This window comes from Acyrthosiphon pisum, chromosome A1 (genome assembly GCF_005508785.2).
Source record: "Acyrthosiphon pisum isolate AL4f chromosome A1, pea_aphid_22Mar2018_4r6ur, whole genome shotgun sequence".
NCBI classification, from domain to species: domain Eukaryota; kingdom Metazoa; phylum Arthropoda; class Insecta; order Hemiptera; family Aphididae; genus Acyrthosiphon; species Acyrthosiphon pisum.
This window is the reverse complement of record NC_042494.1, coordinates 91,994,759-92,016,922: the sequence shown is the minus strand read 5'-3', so window position 1 is coordinate 92,016,922 and position 22,164 is coordinate 91,994,759. Positions and strand designations below refer to the sequence as shown.

Genomic DNA, 22,164 nt, shown 5'->3' with positions numbered 1-22,164 from the left:
CTGTAAGATTTGAGGTGTCTGAGGAAAATTACCAACATTTTAGAAACGAAATTCTAATTAACCATATATTTTATTAGATTTGATGTAGTTCATTTATACAGTCTTAATAAAAATTATTAGTAGGTCTACTGTGGGTTTATTTAAAATTATGGGCTGTCATATAGTATGCGGTCTACCGGTGAATTTACGAGTATAGTATGAGGTCTACCGGCGATCTACGAATATAGTATGCAGTCTACCACAAAAAAATACATAAAAAAATTTAACGTTATTTTTTTTTTAATTTCAAAGTTATTTGTTCGATCAACCAACATACGCATTTAAACTAGAAATGTGTAAATTATTTTTATTAATTTGAAAAAGTATTAATTTTTTTATCAAAAATTAGTATTTTTAAAAGTAAATCGCGTATAACTCCAAAAAAATTAGTATTTACTATGGATTTTTTGCTTATTGTATTACTGTACTGAATAACACCTAAAATAAATTAAAAGTTTGGTTTTCGTATCTTCCATGATTGCAGAATTATACACTAGCCTTTGATATTACCAAGTATAATTAATGATATAAAGGTGGTTTAAATTAATTTATATATAACCTATTTACGTAAACTCTTATTTTCAATTTTCAATCCTTAGCTATAAAAGATGAACATTTTATAAATTTATAACTACAAAAAAGTATTAAATTTTGTTAAAATTTGAACTTCAAATACTTATAAAAAAAAAAAACGGGAGTATTATAAGGTTTTTTAATATTTTTCAAATGTCGTTGAAACAATATAGTAGAAGCCTTGAATTACATTTTCAAGCTTTTTTACCCAACAAATAATAAAGTTTTATTGACATTCATAGAAAAAAAGACTAATAAAATTAGAAACTGAAAATGTTCCCAAACCAAATCAAAATATTTTGAAAATTATATCGTGTATAGAAAATGCAAATATAAGCAACCAATGAAAATGATATGTATATACATGTATGTTCATTTGTTTTAGAATTACACCAAAAACCAAAACCAATTTTGTGGAAAACCTTTTAAACTTATTTAAACTTAGGCCTGTGTAAAAACCGGCCGGTCGTAGGTAGACCGCATCTGACAACAGCCTGTAGAACGCGTTTTCCGGTAGACCGCATACTATATGACAGCCAAATTATGTTTATCAATACCCTGACAATTTTAAGTGTTATATTTATTTTTTTCTAAGTATTTTCTGGTATTCTGTTTTTCTATGATTCCCCTCTCCACCCCGATTTCAAATTTTTGTCGAAGACACTGTTTGGATCCCAATGATACCCAATTCTATACACCTCTAAATTCAAAATGAACTGAATAACACAAGAGTGTGTAACTTGTTTATTTGAAAAATGAAACTTTGATTGTATTGATTTTTTTATATCAAAGTAATTAGTTTCAATTTATTAATTGTTTATTAAATTAATTCAAAAATGTTTAACATAACTATATTTGAAGTTAATTTTACTTACTTTTCTGTACTCTAGGATCCTTAACAAATAAACAACACAACGCTATTACAAATATACTAAATGTACTCATGATCACAATTACTGCAAATGTCCATGCTCTGGTATCAAATGTATCAATGCCTTCCAATAGGTGTTTTTCCAACTCTAAAACCATAGAATATAATAGTATTTATTTTCAACTAACAACAATATCACATTGCTGTACAATAATAATAGTAAAAACTGCAATTACATTAGAAATAATGACAGTAACAAATTGTTTTATATGATTGAGAAAATAAAAATTATGTGTACTACTTTTAAATTTCATACAGAAATTTACAAATATACAATATGGTCTCGATTGAGCTGGATCAGTTCTTAATTTAGGAACAATTATTTTGGCACATCATTTGGTAGCTTAACCTTTTCACTGCTAAGTTTTTTTTTCCTAAAATACTCTGCTGAATTATAATTGTTTTTTTTTTTTATTGTTCCTAAATTATTAATTTAGTTAAATTGAACAATATGTTTAAGTCATTTTAAGTTATTATCTGCATATTTAGATGTAATCACTAATGTGATAACCTGCGTATTTCGTTTTTTCCAATTTATTAATATGGTTTTAATAAGCATAATCTCAGTAGGAAATAGCATAATTAATAATAGATTATATCAGAGTATTTATACAATTTGATTAAGATTATTATTTAGAACATTTCTAAGGGTTTAAAAAATATAAATAATTTTTCTTAAGTCAATTGTTAATTTATAAAATATAATGTTCAATACCAAATTATCAAAGCTATTTATCCATAATAAAAATATAAATAATTATAACAGCATATTACCAGATTCTGTCATATCGCTTAATGTTTTAGTGGTCAATTCGGTTTTGGGCCCATCACCTATTTCATTGGTGGCCCATATTTGAATTTTATATAAAGTATTCGGTAGTAACGAATAAATTTCTTTGTGAATCTATTAAAAATAAAAACTAAGAATTATAAAATATTTAATAATAATTTATTGGTTGTATAATTTTAAGTTTTTATTTATATAGACTTAGTCTACTTAGTAGGAGCCGTGTAGTTTTTCTAGATCGTCCATAAAACTAAAAAAAAAACACATCTTGTCCCATACAGTTTTACATTTTACTTTATCGATAGTTTGCAGTTTAAATAATAAATTGCAATTTAAGTCATAAATAAATATAAAAACTATGCATAATAAGTTATTTTAAAATAAAAAATTTTAAAGACAGATGCCTTCTCTCAGAGTAGATTAATTTAAAAAAACCTTTTTTTCCATTTTTTATTAAAATTAACATATTAGTATTTATATTAACCAATTATATTATATTTTCATAATATAATACATATTAGTCTTAATTAATTTCCAAAATTGACTGAAAAGTAAGAGTTGTGCAAAAATAGATCAATTATATAATGTTGAAATCAATAATTTAAAAAATATTAATTATTAAGTAAATTATTTATGGTATCAAAATAAGAAAGTGTTCTAACCACAAACGGGTTTACCTTAAATGGATTTACTTGAAGAACACTCCAATCATCTCTTGAAATTCTATCATCTATAATTCTATACCTAATGGTTATATTCTTAACAGGAGATCCATCATTGTTTTCTATTTCTCTCCATGTGATGAGCATTAATACAGTATTAGGTATAACTCTTACACCTATCAAGGATCCAGGTACACCTGAAATAATTTAAATGCTGTTCAGTAAATTCAGAAATACAACTTACTATTTTACTTACTTTTTAGTTTCAGTTCAAATTGAGTCAGTGGAGCATGTCCAACATAACCACTAGCAGATGCTAAATCACAAATATAGATACCAGCATCAGATGTATCAAATGATGAAATGAATAGATCTCCATTTTCCATAACTTTAGCTTGACCAGGTAATTCTTTATGATCCATTTGCCACAACACATTAGAATTTTTTATATTATTGCTGCTACATTTTAATGTAACATTTTCACCAATTTTAGGAAACATTTTAATATAATTGTTATTTATCCCATTTGTATCTAAAAAAAAAAAAACTATAATACTCATTTCTAATTTACACATTAATATTATTATCTTACTCATATATCAAATACAATTTTACAATTTTAGAAGAATTAAAATCTATTAAATTACTGTATTCAGAAAACAGTTAATCTTAATTCTAAGTATCAGTTTTTAAAAACACAGTAGACAATATGATAAATATTTTTTTAAGACAGGTAGGTACTTACATGGAATTGAATATAGTGAAACGGCAAATATACAAACAGAAATTAATTCATTAGATCGGTGAAATATCATATTTAAATGTGCATTTTGAAACTTTTAATTAATTTAAAATTTCTTCTATTCCCGAAACAATTTTTGAGGTGAATTCACTAATATGACATCTACGTGACACATACATACATTACATACAAGGCTCACTAATTATTGCATATATAATATATATCATAAACTAGGTATATTATTCGTGTACCTATATCAAATCAATTCGATGACATTTGAAAAAAGTAAACAGCATTTAAAGAAATTAGAAAACTAAAGATTTTTCGTCGTGATTCGTGAATTTGTGATAAGTATTTAAGTTTTAAGTAGAGTTAAAATTTCAGAAGTTCAGATATTATAATATATAATAATATTGTACACTGCGTACATTACAATAAGTATTACATTAATAAAATATAGTTTGTACTTATACACATTTATTATCGATGTATTATATTATCAGTGCATCAAAACTCTACACAATAAAAGTGAGATTCACGACTCACGAGACGATTATTATCGTAATGTTATTATATTTGTTATTATTGAAGCACTATCGATCGATTGATTTTACTACAACATTTACGATAATATAACAATTTTCAACAATTTACCCATATAAAAAATAAACATTTTCCACAATTATTCAATTATTCATTTCGTACTTACATCGTATGTATGTATGTACGTATGTGTATCGTGTATGTATGATAATTTATTATTATTATTTTGCACTGTGCCATTTTACAAACGTTTTGATAACAATTTGTTGACGTTTGTGATTAGCGCCAATTGTTTTGAACTCTTTACTCAGTTTACTCTAATACCCTATTGTATTCAATATTCATGTATGCAATTATTATTATTGTTATTTTGTACTATTGTCTATTTGAATGCAGTTTGTACTTGGTTGAACGATTTATATTTTAAAGATTTGAAGAACATAATTTATTGTTATGTTCAACATACTCAAGTGACAATATTGTTGTGACGGATATTCGACATTTTTGACATATGAATTTAGAAGTGTTCAACAGAGTGAACTGGAAGGTACGAATACAAATGTATTATTATAACTACCATGTTGATGTATCCACAAAATTGTTTTAAACGTTACAGTTAGTTTCAAAATTGTATGGTTTTATGTAGGTAGGTAGTCAATAATACCTGTAACTAAAACATTACAATTATAAAAGTAACTACAGCTAAGATGTAGCGGGTTAGATAATGCAAATATTTACTGCTCTAAATAAAAATTATTTTTTCCTTCTATTTAGTAATGTTTTTGACAAATCAAACTACAAACATTATAAACTACATATAATTGATTAAATTTATGAACTTAGATCACAGATTAAATAAAACCTAACCAGTTTTATTTAATCTGTGCTTAGATGGTGATAACCGAGTTTAAATTATGTGTAATAAGTGTTATTTAATCGCTATTAAAAATACTTTGAAATCATAATTTCTATGTTGTTTAGGAGGGCACTGGAGGACGTTCTGGAATGTATTGTGAATGGGCGTCACTGAGTTCGGCAGTTCAAAACTGTGGCGAATTTGGTCAAAGTGTTTTAAGTAAGTTCCCAGCAGGTTCAGGCAAGGAAGTTGTGTTGTCAGTCATCAAACAACTGTCATCAAATTTAGGTATAACTCATCCACCTGAACCAAGTAAACTTAACAAAGACAATGAAGTGACCTGGTGTATGGAAGTCAGTAAATTTAAAAATAAATAACTCAAGATCTTATCTAATATTGAACTTATTTTAGGTTATTTGTTATGGTTTAAGCTTACCATTGTCTGAACATGATACAATTAGAGATTGTGTTCATATATATTGTGATTGGCTTTCAGCGTTATATGAAATACCAAAACTATCAGTTCCAAAACCAGTATGCAATGATCCAAATCTATACGCTAGAAAAATAATTTCACATTTCTACAATCTATTTGTACCCCGAAAAGGAGAAGGTAAATCAATTAAATTGTATCATAAGTATTTGAATAATAAGTTAACACATTAATATACTAATTAAAATTATTATAATACTAAGAAAGTAAATTGTGTTTTTTCTTTGTTACAAGTCTGGACATTTTTATATTTAAATATTGGTAAGGAATTTTATAAATGTAATAAATAATGTAGGTTAAGTAAAATTATTATACCTTTAATATTGCTTAAGTTTCAAGTTTTATTTATAATTGTTTTGTACTGATTCATTATTGTATTTATTTTCAGGTACTGACACAATTAACCGCCAAGCAGTTTTGTGTCATCGTGTCTTAAGAACCTTGCATGATTTATCGAGAACATCTAAAATTATTGAGCCAGAAACTTGGGAAGCTTTGTTGCTATTTCTTCTGGCCATCAATGATGCCTTGTTAGCTCCACCAACTGTAAAAGGTATTTTGAAATATTTTCATTATCTATGTTAGATCTGTTGCTAATTTTTACCACATAAAATATAATACGTCAATCCTGATAAAATTGAATTGACTTATATATTTGTTGAGTTATATATCTTAAACACATCTTATAAAAGCTTCAAAAGGCAAGACAAAATTCCAGTCATAAAGATTATCAAACTATAGCAAACTCAACTATTTTAATTAATTTTATTGATATTGAATATTTACAGAGGATGTTGGAGAGGAATTATGTGAAAGAGTACTAAGCGTTCTTATAGAAGTATGGCTTGTAGCTTGTGTACGTTGTTTTCCTTCGCCTTCATTATGGAAAACATTGCGAGAAATGGCGGTCACATGGCGCCATCGTACTGCTTTAATTCATCAATGGAATCGTATAAACTTAGCACTTACTGCTCGTGTATTAACATTTATGTATGGTCCAAGTTTTCCACAGTTAAAAATACGTATGTACAATTTTTATAAATTCAGTGGTGAATGCTCACTCCGAAGCATAAGCATGCTCTAGCTCATTTATAAATTATTAACCCGTCATTGGTACACATGTGACCGTTAGTAAAAGATACATTAAAAATTATGAAATAGAAATTGAAATGTATTTTTTGTTATAAATTATTTTTATTGTGATAAAATACGTAATATAACTAATAATTTATGATAAAATAAATTTTTATTCATAGACAAGCAGAGCACATGCATACCATGTCCAGAGAATTCACCACTAAATAATTTATGACTTTTGGTTAATAACTTAATAAGTAGAGTACGGATTTGTATGCATTTGCATATTTATTCTGGTTGATCGTATGTTATGCTAAGTGAGCACAAAATTTGTTTCATGACATGACAATTTAAAAAATGAAACTTTTTTAGTGCATATTTTTGCATATTTTGATATTTTTCTATTTTAAGGGCTTATTTTACAATTTTAATAGCATATTTCATCTTTTAGTGCATATTTCAATGTTTTATTGTTTTTTTAGACTTTTTTGAAATATATAGGTGGTAATATATATATAAAAAAAAAATATCATATCTTTATAGTTTTGATTAATATTAAAATAAATTAATTATGGGTATACTTGTAGGTATAAACAGTTTTCCTAATTATGAACTTAATCAATAATTGGGGAAATAAAATAAGATAAAGATAAAGATAAGAAAATATCGATTACGACCATGATTGACCATTGACTGTTTCAGTCGCGTTAACAGTATGTGTGTGCTCGTGTAATTCGCGTTTTTATTATTATTATTTTTTTTTTTTTCAAAATGCCAAAATATAAATCATCGTTATCGAGTCGTCTTCGTCATTATGTGCGTGAATTCAGGGTGAATATTTTTTCAACTGATGGTCAAATCATACTGTGCAAATTATGTGAAGTCAAAGTTTCCTACGATAAACGGTATTCAATTACATAACATATTAAAAATGAAAAACATTTAAAATCTGTGAATTTACTACAGAATAAACAACACAATTTTCGGAGTTTATTCACTAATACTACAACACTGAATAAAGATTCATTTTCTGCAGATTGTATTAATTAAATGTTTAAAAAATAAATTTTTTTTGCTAATTTTATTATGCATATTTTTATTATTTATTCATATTTTAACATTTAGTGCATATATTTATGCATTTTTAAGATTTTTTAGCGCATATTTGGTTGGTTTTTAATGCATATAAATTCGTGCTCTATTAATAAGTAATAACTAATAACAAATATCAAATCAATTTTTTTTATATTTTAGCTAATGAAGACATCCACCTGATACCATCTGGAATGTCTAATCATACAATAGCACAAAGTTGGTTTAGACTGCTACAAACTATTGGAAACCCTGCTGATCTCAGTAGACCAACTACAATTAGCCGTACTCCTAAATTTCTTCAAGCTGCACTATCTGACCCCAATCATAGGCTTGTTGATCCATCAAATCATCCATGTTTAAATGTATTGCCTTACAATTTTTATGTAGCTATACGTGGGATTGCTTCACTTGTTGATGCATTTTTAGGCAAGGATTTATTATACATAGTTTATTAATTAATTTAATATCTTCTTATTCTTGGTGATAAGAAAAAAACATTTTTAAATAGCACTTTTTTAATTTTGTAAATATAAACTTGAATGCACATTTTTAAACATAGGCATTGTTTCTCATCCTACTATTATTTGGGATGACGTTTTACCTTGGACTTCAGGAAACATTCTGGAAAAAAAAGAAGCAAGTACAGTTACACATACACCGCCTTCGCAACGTCGATTGGCTAAAAGTTTTAGCGTTGCACCTTCACTTACCAATAAGGGTATATATTTAGAAACAAAATTAAATTTTCTCATTAAATAAAGTAGTTTATACTATACATTTGTGGTTGGCAATATGCATAGGCGTGCACACACAATTTCATATGACTTAACAAAAATGTTTTAAAACAATTTTTTATATTCAACATTCAAATCTTGATGACTACCAGCAAAACAAAAATAAAAAAAAGATGTAGGAAGTAGTATCAACCATCAAAATGTTATAACATTTAGGCACAAAATCTTTATAGATACATCTGTGTCAATTTTTTTTTAACAATTATCATGAAAGGTTTTAGTATAGTTATTAATTTAATTGTGTAATAATTACACATTGTATATAATTTTAAAGTATATATTAATCTATTGTATTATAAGTGATTGATGGTGTTGGTAATTGGTGAAAGGCCAAAAATAAAGACTTTCAGGAGTATTTTTTCTTCTGCCTTGAGACTATACTTTGTGCATGCCTATGAGAATTTGTCCATAAGGATTGATTCACTAAGGAATAAAAAAAACTGCTCTTATTTGCATTATATTTTTATGGTATTGTCTATTAACTTAAACTAAAAAAATATTACAACCTTCATAAAGTAATAATAGTAAATAAATTTATTATTTTTATAAAAGATTATAATTTAAAAATAAATGCTTTTTTTTTTATTCTTTATGAATTATCTAATAAACAGATAATTTTGCAAAAAATATGAAGTGGTATTGTTAAAGGTATATTCTAATTGTTGAATTATTTCTTAAACCAAATTCATTTCAATGTGTGATAGTTGTTATAACATTTATTTATTTAAAAGGAAATGTTTGTATTTATTTTGTAAATATATTTTGTTTTATTAACAATTCTATTCGAATGTATAATTGTATTAAAGTTAAGTTTTAAAAATAACTTGTTTGTTCACAGGTATCCCAAAATCATCTTTAGTTGGCTTAACCACTAGCCGTATTAGTACTCAATCAAATAAATTGTCTTCTTCAACTACTTCTATACCATCAATAATTTCAGGTAATTAATTTATAGGCTTTTAATTATTTAATATTTTTAATACATGCATTTAACATTTTATTAAAATTAAGATACAAAATACATTTTTTTTTTATCTATGAACAATTCTTACAAAAAAAACACTGTTTTAAGTGATTTTGTATTTAATAAATATATTTATATTGCATACATTTGAAAAAGATACAAAATATGTTAACTTTATTTTTAAACAGAACCTAAAATATTTGCTGAAAATCGACCACGGTGTAACAGTATTCTCCACCTCTTTGGTGAATGGTTATTTGAAGCTGCATTAATTGGAGTTGATTTTAATAAACCAAAATCTTCTACTACATGTAAGTCTTTTTTAAACAATGTATAGTCTAAATTAGGGATGGAAAACGTTATTAAACAAAAGACAACTGTAAAACGATAACGAAAAATCCCCAAAAAATAAAAAAATAAAAACGTAACTAAAAGCAATAACAAATTTTAGTATTATAGGATTAATTATTAACACCGATTAAGAGGATATTACACCCACATGTGTTTTCTCCATCGTATGTATCATAGTTTTTTAATTTGTTTGCCTAATTTTACCTAACCTTATGTTCTCAAAGTATTAACTTTAATTTTATTTGTTATCCAAATAATAAAACACTACGACACTGATAAATTTCTTTTCTTTAACTTATGAAATTTTGGTAATTCTACTATAAGCACAGAAGGAGTTACTAAAGTTGTTCCGCACAAAACATTTTTTGCTATGTGGTATATTTAACGTAACAATTTGTAAGACGGACACAACACTTGCGGGTGTGATGTCCTCTTAAAACATGTTAATTGATCAAAAATCAAAAGTATATTATAATCATATTTTGTACGCAGTAAGATTCCTTTATTATGCATTATATGGGAATATTTGATTTAAAAAAAATTATACATTAGTACACTACTATTATTATAAATTTATTTGTTTGTAGCCGATAGTAGTAGAATGTATAAACGACCAAGTTCAGTGATGTTTGATACATCGAGTATAAGAAGTAGCGGTTCTGGTGGAGGGTACAGCAGTATGGGAGGAGGGAGTACAGCTTCTGCATCACAACCTAATTCACTTACAGACAATGTGTCTGATAGTATTGACTCTATAACTTCCAGTTCTGCCAATGTTCTTCATTACGATCGTTATATGCCTGGACGAGCTGAAGCAATCGGAACATTGTGTAGAATATTTTGTTCCAAGAAAACATCCGAAGAAATCTTGCCAGTTTATTTAGCTAGGTTTTATATGGCAGTTTATGAAGGACTACACGTTAATGAAGTAAAAATAAACCTTAAGTTTTACCTATTTGAATAATTATATTAAATATTTAAATTGAATAATAATTGTTTTAATAAGGCACACGAATGTGATGAAACCATTTCAAGTATATTGTTAAATTCTCATAACCTTTTACGTTTGGATTTAAACGGAATTAATGTTCTTATACCGTATATTATTGAAACATTAGAACTTGTGTTACCTGAACGAGAACTTAAACTCAAGTAAATAAATAAACATAAGTTTATTAAATCATTATAATTATATGGTTTTTAATATTAAAATTATATGTGTAGGTCAAATAGCATCCCTAAGAATGAGTTAAGAAGATCAGCTATACACCTATTACTTTCTATGCTTGCATTACCATTACATTTTAAAGTAATTTAACTAGTATCATTTATTTATATTATAATTTTTTTGAAATTTATATATTTGTAATTGTATAGGATTTAGTTATTAAAGAACTGAATGTGTCTAGTAATAATACAAGAGGACCTATTATTATGGGAGAACTTAAACCTCGTGTTATGAATCTTCTTATAAATGCTTTGCAATTTGAATCGGATTCTCATAATTCACAAATGCTTTTAGGTAGGTATAATGCAAATATTTTATTTTTGATTGATTTTTATTTTTATTATTTTATATATTTTTGATTTTATAGGAGGGTTATTATTGTGTGTACAAGATTCTGCAATTTTTGAAGAATCAGAAAATGATGCAGATTCTGATGCTACAGCACAAAGTGATACTACGTCAAATTTGCTTTCTTCGGGTAATTAATGACTATAGAAAGTATAAGTACCTACATTTTAACTTTTTTCATTCATATTGCACTTATTTACAGTATTTATAATTATTTTATAATATTGCGCTTGATATTATGTAGTTTATTAAATCAACTAACACAATTGTTTTTTTTTTTGTATTATTATATTTTATTTGCGCTTGTTTGCACAGTGGAAACAATGAGTTCATTTAGCTTACCATCCAGTAATCAAGATCAAATGATGAGTTTACCTCCCAGCAGTTCAAGTAATATACCAACTCCTGAATCCAGTTTAGATTCAGCTGGCTTTTATTTTGCTGAACCATTTGACTTCTCAATTCTAAACAAAAGTAATAATTTTCACAAAAATGTTATAATTTAATTTTGCGCTATATTTAGTTTTTTATTCTACATTTAATATACATAGTTTTAACATAATAAATTATATATTATTGATATTGCTATTTATTGACTAACATAAATATTTTATCTCTCCATTAAATTAATTAAAAACTTATTCTAACCACCAGTATAAATTCGATATTTTTCAAATTTTTAACATGTAAATTTAATACATTTTTATATTTAAAATTTCATTGTAAAAAAATGTTTTAAAACAAATTCAATATAAATAAAATTATATAGAGTTAAAATGCATTCAATATATTTTACTTATTTTAGTTTTAATTAGATTTGATATTATATTAATATATTTTTTTTATATATTATTATATTAATTTTAAGTATGTAAACATTTGTTAATAAACAAAATATTCTATAAATAAGGTCCATTAAATTCAATAATATATTGTAATTTAATCATTATATTATTCGACTCGGCCACTAATATTTGTTAAAAAATATTATTAATCCACATTTTGTTTTCAGTTTTTATATACTTAACAGTTATATATAAACTTATTTTTTTCAGATTCTGCTCATGCATTATATGTCAGAGCTACATATTTAGTATGTCATAGACTAATTTCTTCGTGGAAATCTGATTTGAACATTTCACTAGCTGCTTTAGAACTGCTTATGGGTTTAGCTAGAGTTCATATAAAAGAAACAGGTAATACATTTTTTTAATATATACCAATTTTTAGTTTAAATTAAAATTAACATACTTTTATTATTTATTAATAGCCGTTGTCTTAACATGTACCTATTGCAAATTGTATTTACATTTAACATGTCTATAGTTAGTTTATTAGCCTTCTATGAACATTTAAGCGTTTATTGAGATAAATAACAATTAAAACATAAAATAGTAAAATACGATATTAAATACAAATAATGTTTTATAGTTTCGTTATTTTTATTTTTTTAATTAATTCTTAATCAATAGTAAATACATAATTGATGTTTCATGCAGCAAGAAAATTAACTGGTAATATATTATATCATATTTTATATGTAATGAATGAGTAATGACAGTAATTATAAGTATTTGTAATTTTCAATATTTCTGTTTTTTTTAAGTTTATATTAATATGCCTGAGTATGCTCTTTTTATAGATTCATTGGAATGTAAAAGAGCTGTAAAATGGTTATGTGATTATATAACTTACCAGTGTTGGAGACCGCCTCCAGCTCATTCTCGAGATTTGCATTCCACCATTGTTGCTGCATATCAATGTGCTGCAGTTTGGATTGTTGCTCATCCTTACCTACTTGATGATAAAGATTGTTTGAATACTATTATTGAAGTGGTAGAACTCGGTATATCGGGCACTAAATCACATGTAAGTTTTTTGAACTATTAAAAATACCAATGACATAAATATTCACTGTATAATGTATAAACCAGTAGCGTAAACTGGGGGTCGCCAGGGTCACACTTGCGACCCCCTTAAAAAATATCATAGGGTCGCAAGAGTATCTTTTTGCGACTCCAAAAAATTAAGATTTCAGTTTTTGAAAAATTGAAATATCAATATAATAATAAATTAACTAATTTATATTTTAAGAACCAATGTCTAACTTTGTTTTGAAGCACTGGAATTATTATAATATTATATAATGTCCACATTTGTTTATAGTTTTGTTATGAACCATTTTCTATTATTATACCAATATGGATAATATCCATATTGGTATAATATCCATTGGATATTTATATTTTATTGTGATCAGTGGACTTGAGTTTCAATGGCAGCTGATAGTGAAAACGTTTAATAGTTTAAAATTATTATTTGTTTGTTTTATGTATGCATTTATTTTTGACACTTGTATTTATTTCTTATCCATGAACGATTCAAAATTAAAAGTGTTTTGACAGCTTTCTAAAATGGGTAAATTTATTGTAAAAATATTGAAATGTCTAAAGTAAAAGTCTATTTTTTTTTTTTTAATTCGTTCAATTGTTTAGTACTCGTATTTAGTATGCATTAAGTTTGAAATAGCCCTTCAAATATATTACTGATTTATATTATAATAAAACTACAATTCTGACAAATAAAACAATTTATATTTGATCTGTAAGTTTATTTTTAAATTAATTATTAAGGTAATATTATATTATTGAGCAAATTAAATTTAATTTGGTATATATTTTCTGTATTATTTTGGTACTAATTGTTGTACCTGCTTATTAGAAAAATACTAATATAAATGCTGAGAAAAATGTTAGCTTATCTGAAGAAAACCTCCATTCCCCAGGAAAAAGATTAAAAATGGTACCTAAATATAGTAAATAATTAATATCATATCGTATATTTAGTATTCATATACAATTCATTAAAATTATAATACATTAAATATTTCAGGATATTTTGTTAAATACTTCTAATTTACTTCTATGTGAAAATTCTGTAACTAGTTACCTACGTTAAATAAATAATAGTTAATGTTTTGGTTAATTTGTCTAATATAATATGAATTTGTGTAATATCGTGAACCTCCACACGAGTTTTTCTCAGTGAAGCCCCGTAATCATTCGATATTAATTTAAATAAAATAAAAGTGATAAATATATATTTAAACATACAAATACAAATATAAATAGTACATTTTATAAAAATCTAAATGGCAGCTGTTATATAAATTCTATAAAGTAAAAGAATTGTTGTATTTTATGTATTCATATGTTCTTTAAGAAAATTATACATATTTTATTGAAGGTGGTCGGTAAGTAATTATTACCCTATTAATTATAGTGCATATTCATAATATATACCAATTACCAATAGATACAATATGATAATATGTGTTTAAGCCTTTAAGGTTAAAATAGTCTTGTTGAGTTTATGTACTTGTAATGTGAAATATAGAATAAAATAAAACATTTTAGGGGGGAGGGAGGATGTGGAAAAGTTTTTCCAACCTAGAAATTTATTGCAACCGTAACAATTCAGCCCAATTTACGCCACTGATATAAACTATTTAATTATTTAGTTTATGTTGTCAAATTAATCCATTAATTCAAAACATTAGTACAGTTAGTAGTTACATTAATATTTAGTTACACCTCCCAATGTCTAACCTGTTTAACTAACATTTTTAAGTATCCCAGCAAAAAAATTTGTATATTTTACCTCTCAATAATAGACTATATTAAATTCTCCAAGAATGTACGCTTTGAGATACATTGTAGAGATCTCTCACCCTATTTATAATACATATTTAATATTATATGTTTATGTTTGTATATAATAATAATTCAATAAATATACAATACATATTTATATTGTACATTTGTATAAATAGGGAAAACCCCAAGAACCAATAAAAATGAAAGATGAAAAAGAACTGAAGCCAGCTTCAATGAGAGTAAGAGATGCTGCTGAATCATTACTAACTATTATATTAGAACAAGTATGAAAAATATATTTTTGTTTTAATAATATTTCATTTTTATAACTAAACTATAAATTATAGGTTGGGTATTTTCCATCTGTTTGTGGTGCTGAAAGTCTATCATGTTTATTGGATGAAATAACATTAATCAAACACTGTAATTCAATAGCTACTGATAATGTAGAATGCAAATCTCATGCCATATCTAAATTTAGATACTTTGTGCTAGAAAATTCAATAATATTAGCTCTTTTTGAAGAACCTTTAGGCAACAGCCAAGGTAAATATATTTTGTTTTCCAATAAAAACTATTTAGCGTGTATAAAGTATGAGGCAGCGATTCTTAACATTTTGTAGATCATGGACCCATGATGAAAGATTTTTAGAAATTGCAGATCCCGTTACCAATTTATTTTCAAATATCTTATTTTTTACAAAACATCTCATATTATCATACCAAAATTATAATAATTATTTTATATTAAAAATTACATAAATAGACATAACAAAACATACACATTTATAATTATTTTTATTACACTTAATTTTTTATTAAAATGTAATATAAAACTATAATTAAGTACAATCGATCAACTGCACTTAGTGGCAGTAAATATAAGACTACCGAGACTACAGTGCTGTATGCAAGTAAATTTTTTATGAACAAGAAAAACTGATAAATAAATATTACAATAAAATTATTTGTTGTAGAATCTATACCTAGCATCTAACACTGTAAATACTTAATTGTATCAAAGTCCTTTATATCTCATTATCGGTGTGATAAAGATAAAATATGTCCATCTCTTATGTAATAAAATATATTATATATGAAAAAAAAATTATAATCCAACAATATTGTAGTAATGCACTCATGTCACTAATTGAAGTATGTTATGTGTTAAGGCTGCCGCGGACTCCCGACACGAGTATCGAGGACCCCCAGGGGGCCGTGGACCCCAGGTTAAGAACCTCTGCTATAATATTTTAAAATTTTAAATATTTAGATGCACAGCCAACGTTGACAGTGTTGATTAGAGGATCATTTGGACGGCAAGCTTGGACATTACAACTAAGGCATTTGCCTCGTCATCGGTCTTCATCAACAAGACAGTACAATGTTTGCCCTGGCCGCCCTGTGGCAATGGAAGAACCTACTCGACATAGATATCCACGGAAGTCTACAACACATTTCTCGGAAAGCATAGAACGAATACCAACTTGCAAAATGTATTTATTTTTATTTTTTTTCATAACCAATATTTTCTTCAATTATTTTTACTAAATACTAAATTGCGTTTAATTTTAGAGATAAATCCATACCAAGTTTAGATAGCTTAGTTTTTGATGATGAAGATCATAGCATATTATCTGATTTGATTGAAAAACAAAAAGAGATGGAAAATTCTTATATAGAACCTCCACCCAAAGCAACAGAAATGTTACCACCTCAACCTTGTACTGATTTCAATACGGCCAGATTATTTTTATCCCATTTTGGATTTTTGTCCAGACTAGATGATACAAACGTAATTATATTATTTACAGAGGACATTGTACCTACATGTGTTATCTTCATAGTTTTAAAACATAACATAGCAAATTGAATGTTCACAATAATCCATTTTACTCTGTTATTTTTAACATAAGAGTGAATTGATCAACTGTCAAGTTTTAAGATAAAAATATGATCTTGGGCTCAATGTAGATGACCCATGACGAATTTTTTTAATATTTCAATTTTTAATTGTGATAAGATATTATTTTTAATATTTAATATTATGAGCATTCTAAAGCTTAAAAATTTACAATTTTAAAATACTCATAACACTTCCATCAAAATTAAAATATTAAAAAAAGCCAACATGTGGCCCTAGATAATATTGAATTATTTTGAATGCAAAATGTGTTATATTATGTGTTAATTAGGACGAAGACAACACATATACCAGTATAATGTCCTCTAAATACATACATAACAGAAACAAACCTAACCTAACCCAACCAAAAAATAATAACTTATTGTTATAAATAACTGAGTAAAAAGTTGACTTTTAAATTTTAGCCATCGTCTGTCCCTTCATTAGTTCCTTTAAATGTACATCATGAAAATTTCTGTAAAGACCTTGAAATTCTTGATAACACTCCATCACGCACCTGTGACACATGCCATGTATTTTACGTTAAGGATGGTCAAACAAATTTCAAGGATATCTTAAATAATGTGGTAATTCTCCTACATTTTTTCAATATTGTATTGTATATTAAATAAAATTTTTATGAATTAAATATGTTTAGACTTCCAACACGGCAGTTTCACCAAACTTTTTAGAAATGTTAACTAATCTTGGTTGGCCAGTTAATATTAGTGTACACCCTGGATGGACTGGGCGTGTTGAAACAAGTTGGAACCTACCTGACTATAATCATTCTCAAGACCAAAAATTCAATACTCCACATGGTGGAAGTTTGTATAATGGTGAAACTCATGTGATCTATTGGGCAGATGTAAGTTCTGAAATAGCTTTTGTAGTTCCTACAAATTGTAAAGAACGCGTGAAATCACAAAAGCCTGAAGGTATACTTAATACATTTTAATATTAATTTACCTGTGGACATTTTCAAAATTAAACATTGAATAGATGATGTATTGCAACATGGAGGCATACGATATACAAAACCAGTCACTACAAGAGCTATGTCTATAGAATTTGATTATAAAGGGAAACCAACTCAGCAGCATATTGAACCACCTAAAAGACGTCCACAATATGTGTCAGCTACGGTAATGTTAGTTTGGCTAGAAAGTTTTGAAGATCATATACACTTTCCTATTGGTGAGTTATCAATATTTAATTAATGCTCAAATTCTCAATAATTGTAAATTGTACTCAATAATTTATTAAATTTTAATATACTATAAAAGTAGATCAATCAAAGTGATTTTTTATTTACTTTTCTTCAGGAAATCTTCTATCTTATACAAATACTGGTATTGAGCCTTTGTCACACATCAAAGATATTGGTGACGTGCATATCATATACTTGCACGCATTACAAAGTGGATTACTCAGAGTGAAAATGCAAGGACCAATTGGAAGGTATATTACTATAAATTATACAGTATCTGTACACCAGCCGCACTCACATGGTTTATATAGTAAAATAAAACCTTTACTATTGGGTTTCATTTTTTGAAAATTAATCATTTTAAATTATCATTAGAATGGCCTGTAATTTTAATATTTTATATGACACTATTATTAATAAATATTGAACACCGTGATATTTAATGATTTAATTTTTTTAGAACGAACCTTGCCACTCCGTTAGTCGATGGTATGGTTATTAGTAAACAAGTAGTTGGCACAATGGTCAGACAAACTGCATTAAACATTTGTAGACGTAAAAGATTAGAGAATGACAGGTGAGCTATATTACTATTAAATGCTATACTTTTATAAAAATTTTATAACCGAAATAAAAAATTGAATTTAGAATATGATAAATAATAATATTATGTATTGTACTCTAACAGTCTAACACAAATTCACACAATTAACGAAGAGTATCTACATAATTAAATTACTATTTGTTGTGAATGACATCAGAATAGGCCTATTTTAAAGTTCCACTTAAGTTGTTTAAAACAAAGAATAATTTATCATAGCTAGAGTCCGGATTTATATGCATTTAAAAAGTGTCAAATATGATGCAAATATGCAAGGAAAAAGTGGATCAATATGCAATTATATGCCATATGTTAAACATTATAAAATGTTATTTTTTTAAAAAAAAAAACACATTTTTACACCAAGGAAAGTAGTATTTACTAGGTATTCTATCATAAACAAAAGAATATTTAAATAGTTAAACATACAAAATACAAAATACAATATTTTATAATCTTCATTTTTTCATATTTTAAATTGTTTAAAATACAATGTCTAAAACACTCAGAAATCTTAAAAAAATTAATAAAAATAAAAATAATAAAATCATCATGAATATTATTCGTTACAAAATAAATTGTAAAATTGAGTTACTGCCTTATTCGTTGCACACATCGAAGTAACAACATAGTATGTTGAAATGCGGGTGCATGTGAATTATTGTTGTTAATATAATATTATCTATAAGTGCTCCGATCTCATGAAATGTTGCAAAAATGACAATATTTAAAGAATATTCTTGTAAGAGACCCTGTCAACGATTTTTTTCTCTTTTAAAACAACTAAGGTATATTTATCTTAAATAAAATAGGCAATTTATTAAAAACCCATTACATATGCATTTTATATGCATTTATGAAACAATATGCAATAATCCTCTAAATATGCAAAATATGCAATATAAAATTTGGTGTTTAAATTCAGTGTGAGATGAACCGTGGACATTTTAGAACCCCCTAGACATGCATACACTTAGTAAAAACATGCAAATGCATATAAATCCGAGCTCTAATCATAGCTTTAGAATTTAAATTTAATTATCTTATATTTGTTTTCAGTTTCCAACCAGGTCATATACGCAGGCGCTTAAAAATTCAAGAAATTGTCGGAAAATATCAAATAAAGATGACTAAACCAGAGCTTTATACATATTTATTAAGTAATGCTAATTCCACTTGAATATAAAAAATAATAAACTTAGTGGCTTGTGCAATATTTCTTTTTTGTTTTTTGTTTATTTGTCGTACAAAACAATAAATATAAGCCTTAGTATAAGAATATACTCTTTGGGATTAACTTTTATCTTTTATAACCGTATGTGTATTAAATTCCAAATGTTGTGATATTTAGTTATTTGTAATTAAAATTTTTATTGTTGTTTACTTTTATCAACCATTTATTATAATTTTTTTTTTTTTTTTTTAAATTAAATTTCACTTAATTTTGTACATTAATTGTGACTTGTTAATTATTAATCTGATTGATTTTGGGCTAAAAAAAAAGTTTTTATATATATTTATATTAATAAACTAATTTAATTTTTTTAAGAGTGTGCATTGACTTTAAGTTATTGGTTTTTATTAGATACAGTAATTAAACGCATTTAAAGGACTGGTACATTCAAGATTTAATAACTTACTATGGCCTTATTGATACAGATTTTAAAACTAAGATCAAGAAATTTGAAAACAATATTAGGATCAATATTTTTTAATTTATTGTTTTTAGATTTTACAATCTTGAAATTAGTTATTTACCCCATGGCTTATACTATTATATTGAAGTTATTAGAGGAGTAGAGGACAGTAATAAGAAAACTGAGTTAAGTGGTTTCCTGTTGCCGTCCACGTGGTGAGTAGGCAGTTCTTTTCTCTAACCAAAATAGCCTGCTTGGAGTAAAAAACTGCCCTTGAGTTAAGTTCAAACCACCGTCGAACAGTTACTACGCTTTTTAGATTCTCTCTTCTTCCATTTAAGTCGATAAGCGTTATAACTCTATAAAACAATATTATTGTGAACTGTGGATGTCTGTATCAGGGTGTTTTGTTAAAAACAACGGATTAGAATTGTGTGGTTTTTTTTCTTTTGCGTTCGTTTGCCTTGCATCACTGGAATTTTTGCTTTAAGGACATGTCAGAGATCATGATATTTACAAAAACTAACCACGAGTGTTAACACTTTATGCACTTAAGGATAAAAATTGTCTTGTCATAGGTGAACTTGATCCAGATATGTGTCAAAGAGTAACTAGTTAGTACTTTTGGGGTCCATATAGTTTGGGAAATCAAAAAACAAGTTATGAACGTCATTACAGAATTTTACGCAAAACCTGTTTTCGACAAAATTGATTCTGTTTTTTTTTTTTGTAATTCAAAAATCAATAACCTTAGACTTGAAATTTTAAGCAAATATTAATTTCTTTTTATGGATAAAAAAGGTTAACAATTTAAAAAACAATTCTCATTCCTCGGAAGTTAAAAATATCAAAATTACATCATATGCATTATAATATATTATTCACAATATTTTTATAAATGTTTAAAATTCATAATTAAATTATGATTTTTGTCAAAGAATCGAATATTCTCAATCCATCTTCCAGGTAGGTCATAGCCTTGTAAATCAAAGGTAGTTAAAAATGCATCATAATATTTTTCATTTCTTTACTTTAATACATGGTTTATCACAACTCAAATATTACTTACTAGTATTTGATTTTTTTTTTTTTTTTGTTTTACGAGGGTTTAAGTCTCAAATTTTGGTGAAATTTGTTAAAATTGTGAATTATTTTCTAAACAAACAGCTGTCAGATTGTCTAGTGTCCACGCTCAGAATTGTTTTTCATTGTATACAATGGATTATCGTTGAACTCAAGTATAACACATCCATTGCAGCGAGATACTCAATGATAAGATACAATAATTATTAACATATAGAAACGTAAGTAGTCTAATAATATTAGTATATCTATGGACTATGGGTACACTCGACATCTACTAAACAGCAGAGCCACTTCCCTGTTTTTGTGAATATTTGTTATAAATCGAAATGTTCGTAGCCATAATTCCATATGTGAGAAATTTTCTTTATAACTTTAAAACGTCTCTTTAACTTTCTATTTTTTTTTTTTTTTTTATAATTTATGTCTGGGAATATAAGTGTGCATATAGCCAGAAGTATAATATCTCCACTTGAGTATTTCCTAAAGTTCATCGACCAGTAAAAATCCATTATTGAACTATTGTTATTGAAACAATTAATTTAATCCCGCTGACAATGAAAAATGATAAATAAAAACTCAAAAAAA

The 22,164-nt window shown here is 26.2% G+C and overlaps 2 protein-coding genes across 10 annotated transcripts in view; one reads left to right on the top strand and one right to left on the bottom strand.

Moving 5' to 3' along the window:
• The window catches only part of LOC100574718 (contactin-1), a 6,088-nt gene extending 1,919 nt beyond the window's left edge, over positions 1-4,169 (bottom strand). Inside the window, exons 1-6 of one of the 2 annotated variants that reach the window (XM_029487785.1) lie at positions 3,986-4,167; positions 3,738-3,896; positions 3,249-3,524; positions 3,008-3,189; positions 2,318-2,447; positions 1,488-1,631 (exon numbers count right to left, since the gene is read on the bottom strand). In XM_029487785.1, coding sequence (XP_029343645.1) covers positions 1,488-1,631; positions 2,318-2,447; positions 3,008-3,189; positions 3,249-3,524; positions 3,738-3,807 — 802 coding nt within the window. In that variant the 5' untranslated portion in view covers positions 3,808-3,896; positions 3,986-4,167. Of the gene's footprint in view, positions 1-1,487; positions 1,632-2,317; positions 2,448-3,007; positions 3,190-3,248; positions 3,525-3,737 lie in introns of both variants that reach the window. The other variant, XM_029487784.1, reaches the window with a different exon arrangement.
• Positions 4,170-4,537: 368 nt separating this feature from the next.
• LOC100163659 (ral GTPase-activating protein subunit beta) lies at positions 4,538-20,265 on the top strand. 8 transcript variants are annotated; one of them, XM_029487780.1, is made up of 30 exons: positions 4,539-4,824; positions 5,259-5,352; positions 5,422-5,486; positions 5,545-5,746; positions 5,861-5,887; positions 6,015-6,179; positions 6,415-6,648; positions 7,958-8,224; positions 8,358-8,516; positions 9,431-9,532; positions 9,745-9,867; positions 10,495-10,835; positions 10,914-11,059; positions 11,132-11,216; positions 11,285-11,429; positions 11,503-11,613; positions 11,799-11,957; positions 12,539-12,679; positions 12,983-12,997; positions 13,126-13,352; positions 15,316-15,423; positions 15,487-15,685; positions 16,413-16,635; positions 16,715-16,934; positions 17,471-17,632; positions 17,704-17,983; positions 18,048-18,242; positions 18,371-18,506; positions 18,716-18,832; positions 19,916-20,045. In XM_029487780.1, the coding sequence occupies exons 1-30, from the start codon at positions 4,789-4,791 to the stop codon at positions 20,034-20,036; spliced, it is 4,605 nt and encodes a 1,534-aa protein (XP_029343640.1). In that variant the 5' UTR covers positions 4,539-4,788; the 3' UTR covers positions 20,037-20,045. The 8 variants fall into 8 exon arrangements, with proteins under 8 accessions (XP_029343641.1, XP_029343640.1, XP_008189294.1 ...); XM_008191072.3 differs by having other exon boundaries at positions 4,540-4,824; positions 5,259-5,486; positions 19,916-20,265; XM_029487781.1 differs by lacking the exon at positions 11,799-11,957 and having other exon boundaries at positions 4,538-4,824; positions 5,259-5,486.
• The last annotated feature ends 1,899 nt before the right edge of the window (positions 20,266-22,164 follow it).

Coding starts and splice junctions, on each gene's coding strand:
- LOC100163659 (XM_008191072.3), top strand. CDS start 4,789: ATGAATTTAGAAGTGTTCAACAGAGTGAACTGGAAG. Junction 11,614..11,798: donor GTCAAATTTGCTTTCTTCGG/GTAATTAATGAC, acceptor TTGTTTGCACAG/TGGAAACAATGAGTTCATTT. Junction 18,243..18,370: donor TCATATACACTTTCCTATTG/GTGAGTTATCAA, acceptor ACTTTTCTTCAG/GAAATCTTCTATCTTATACA.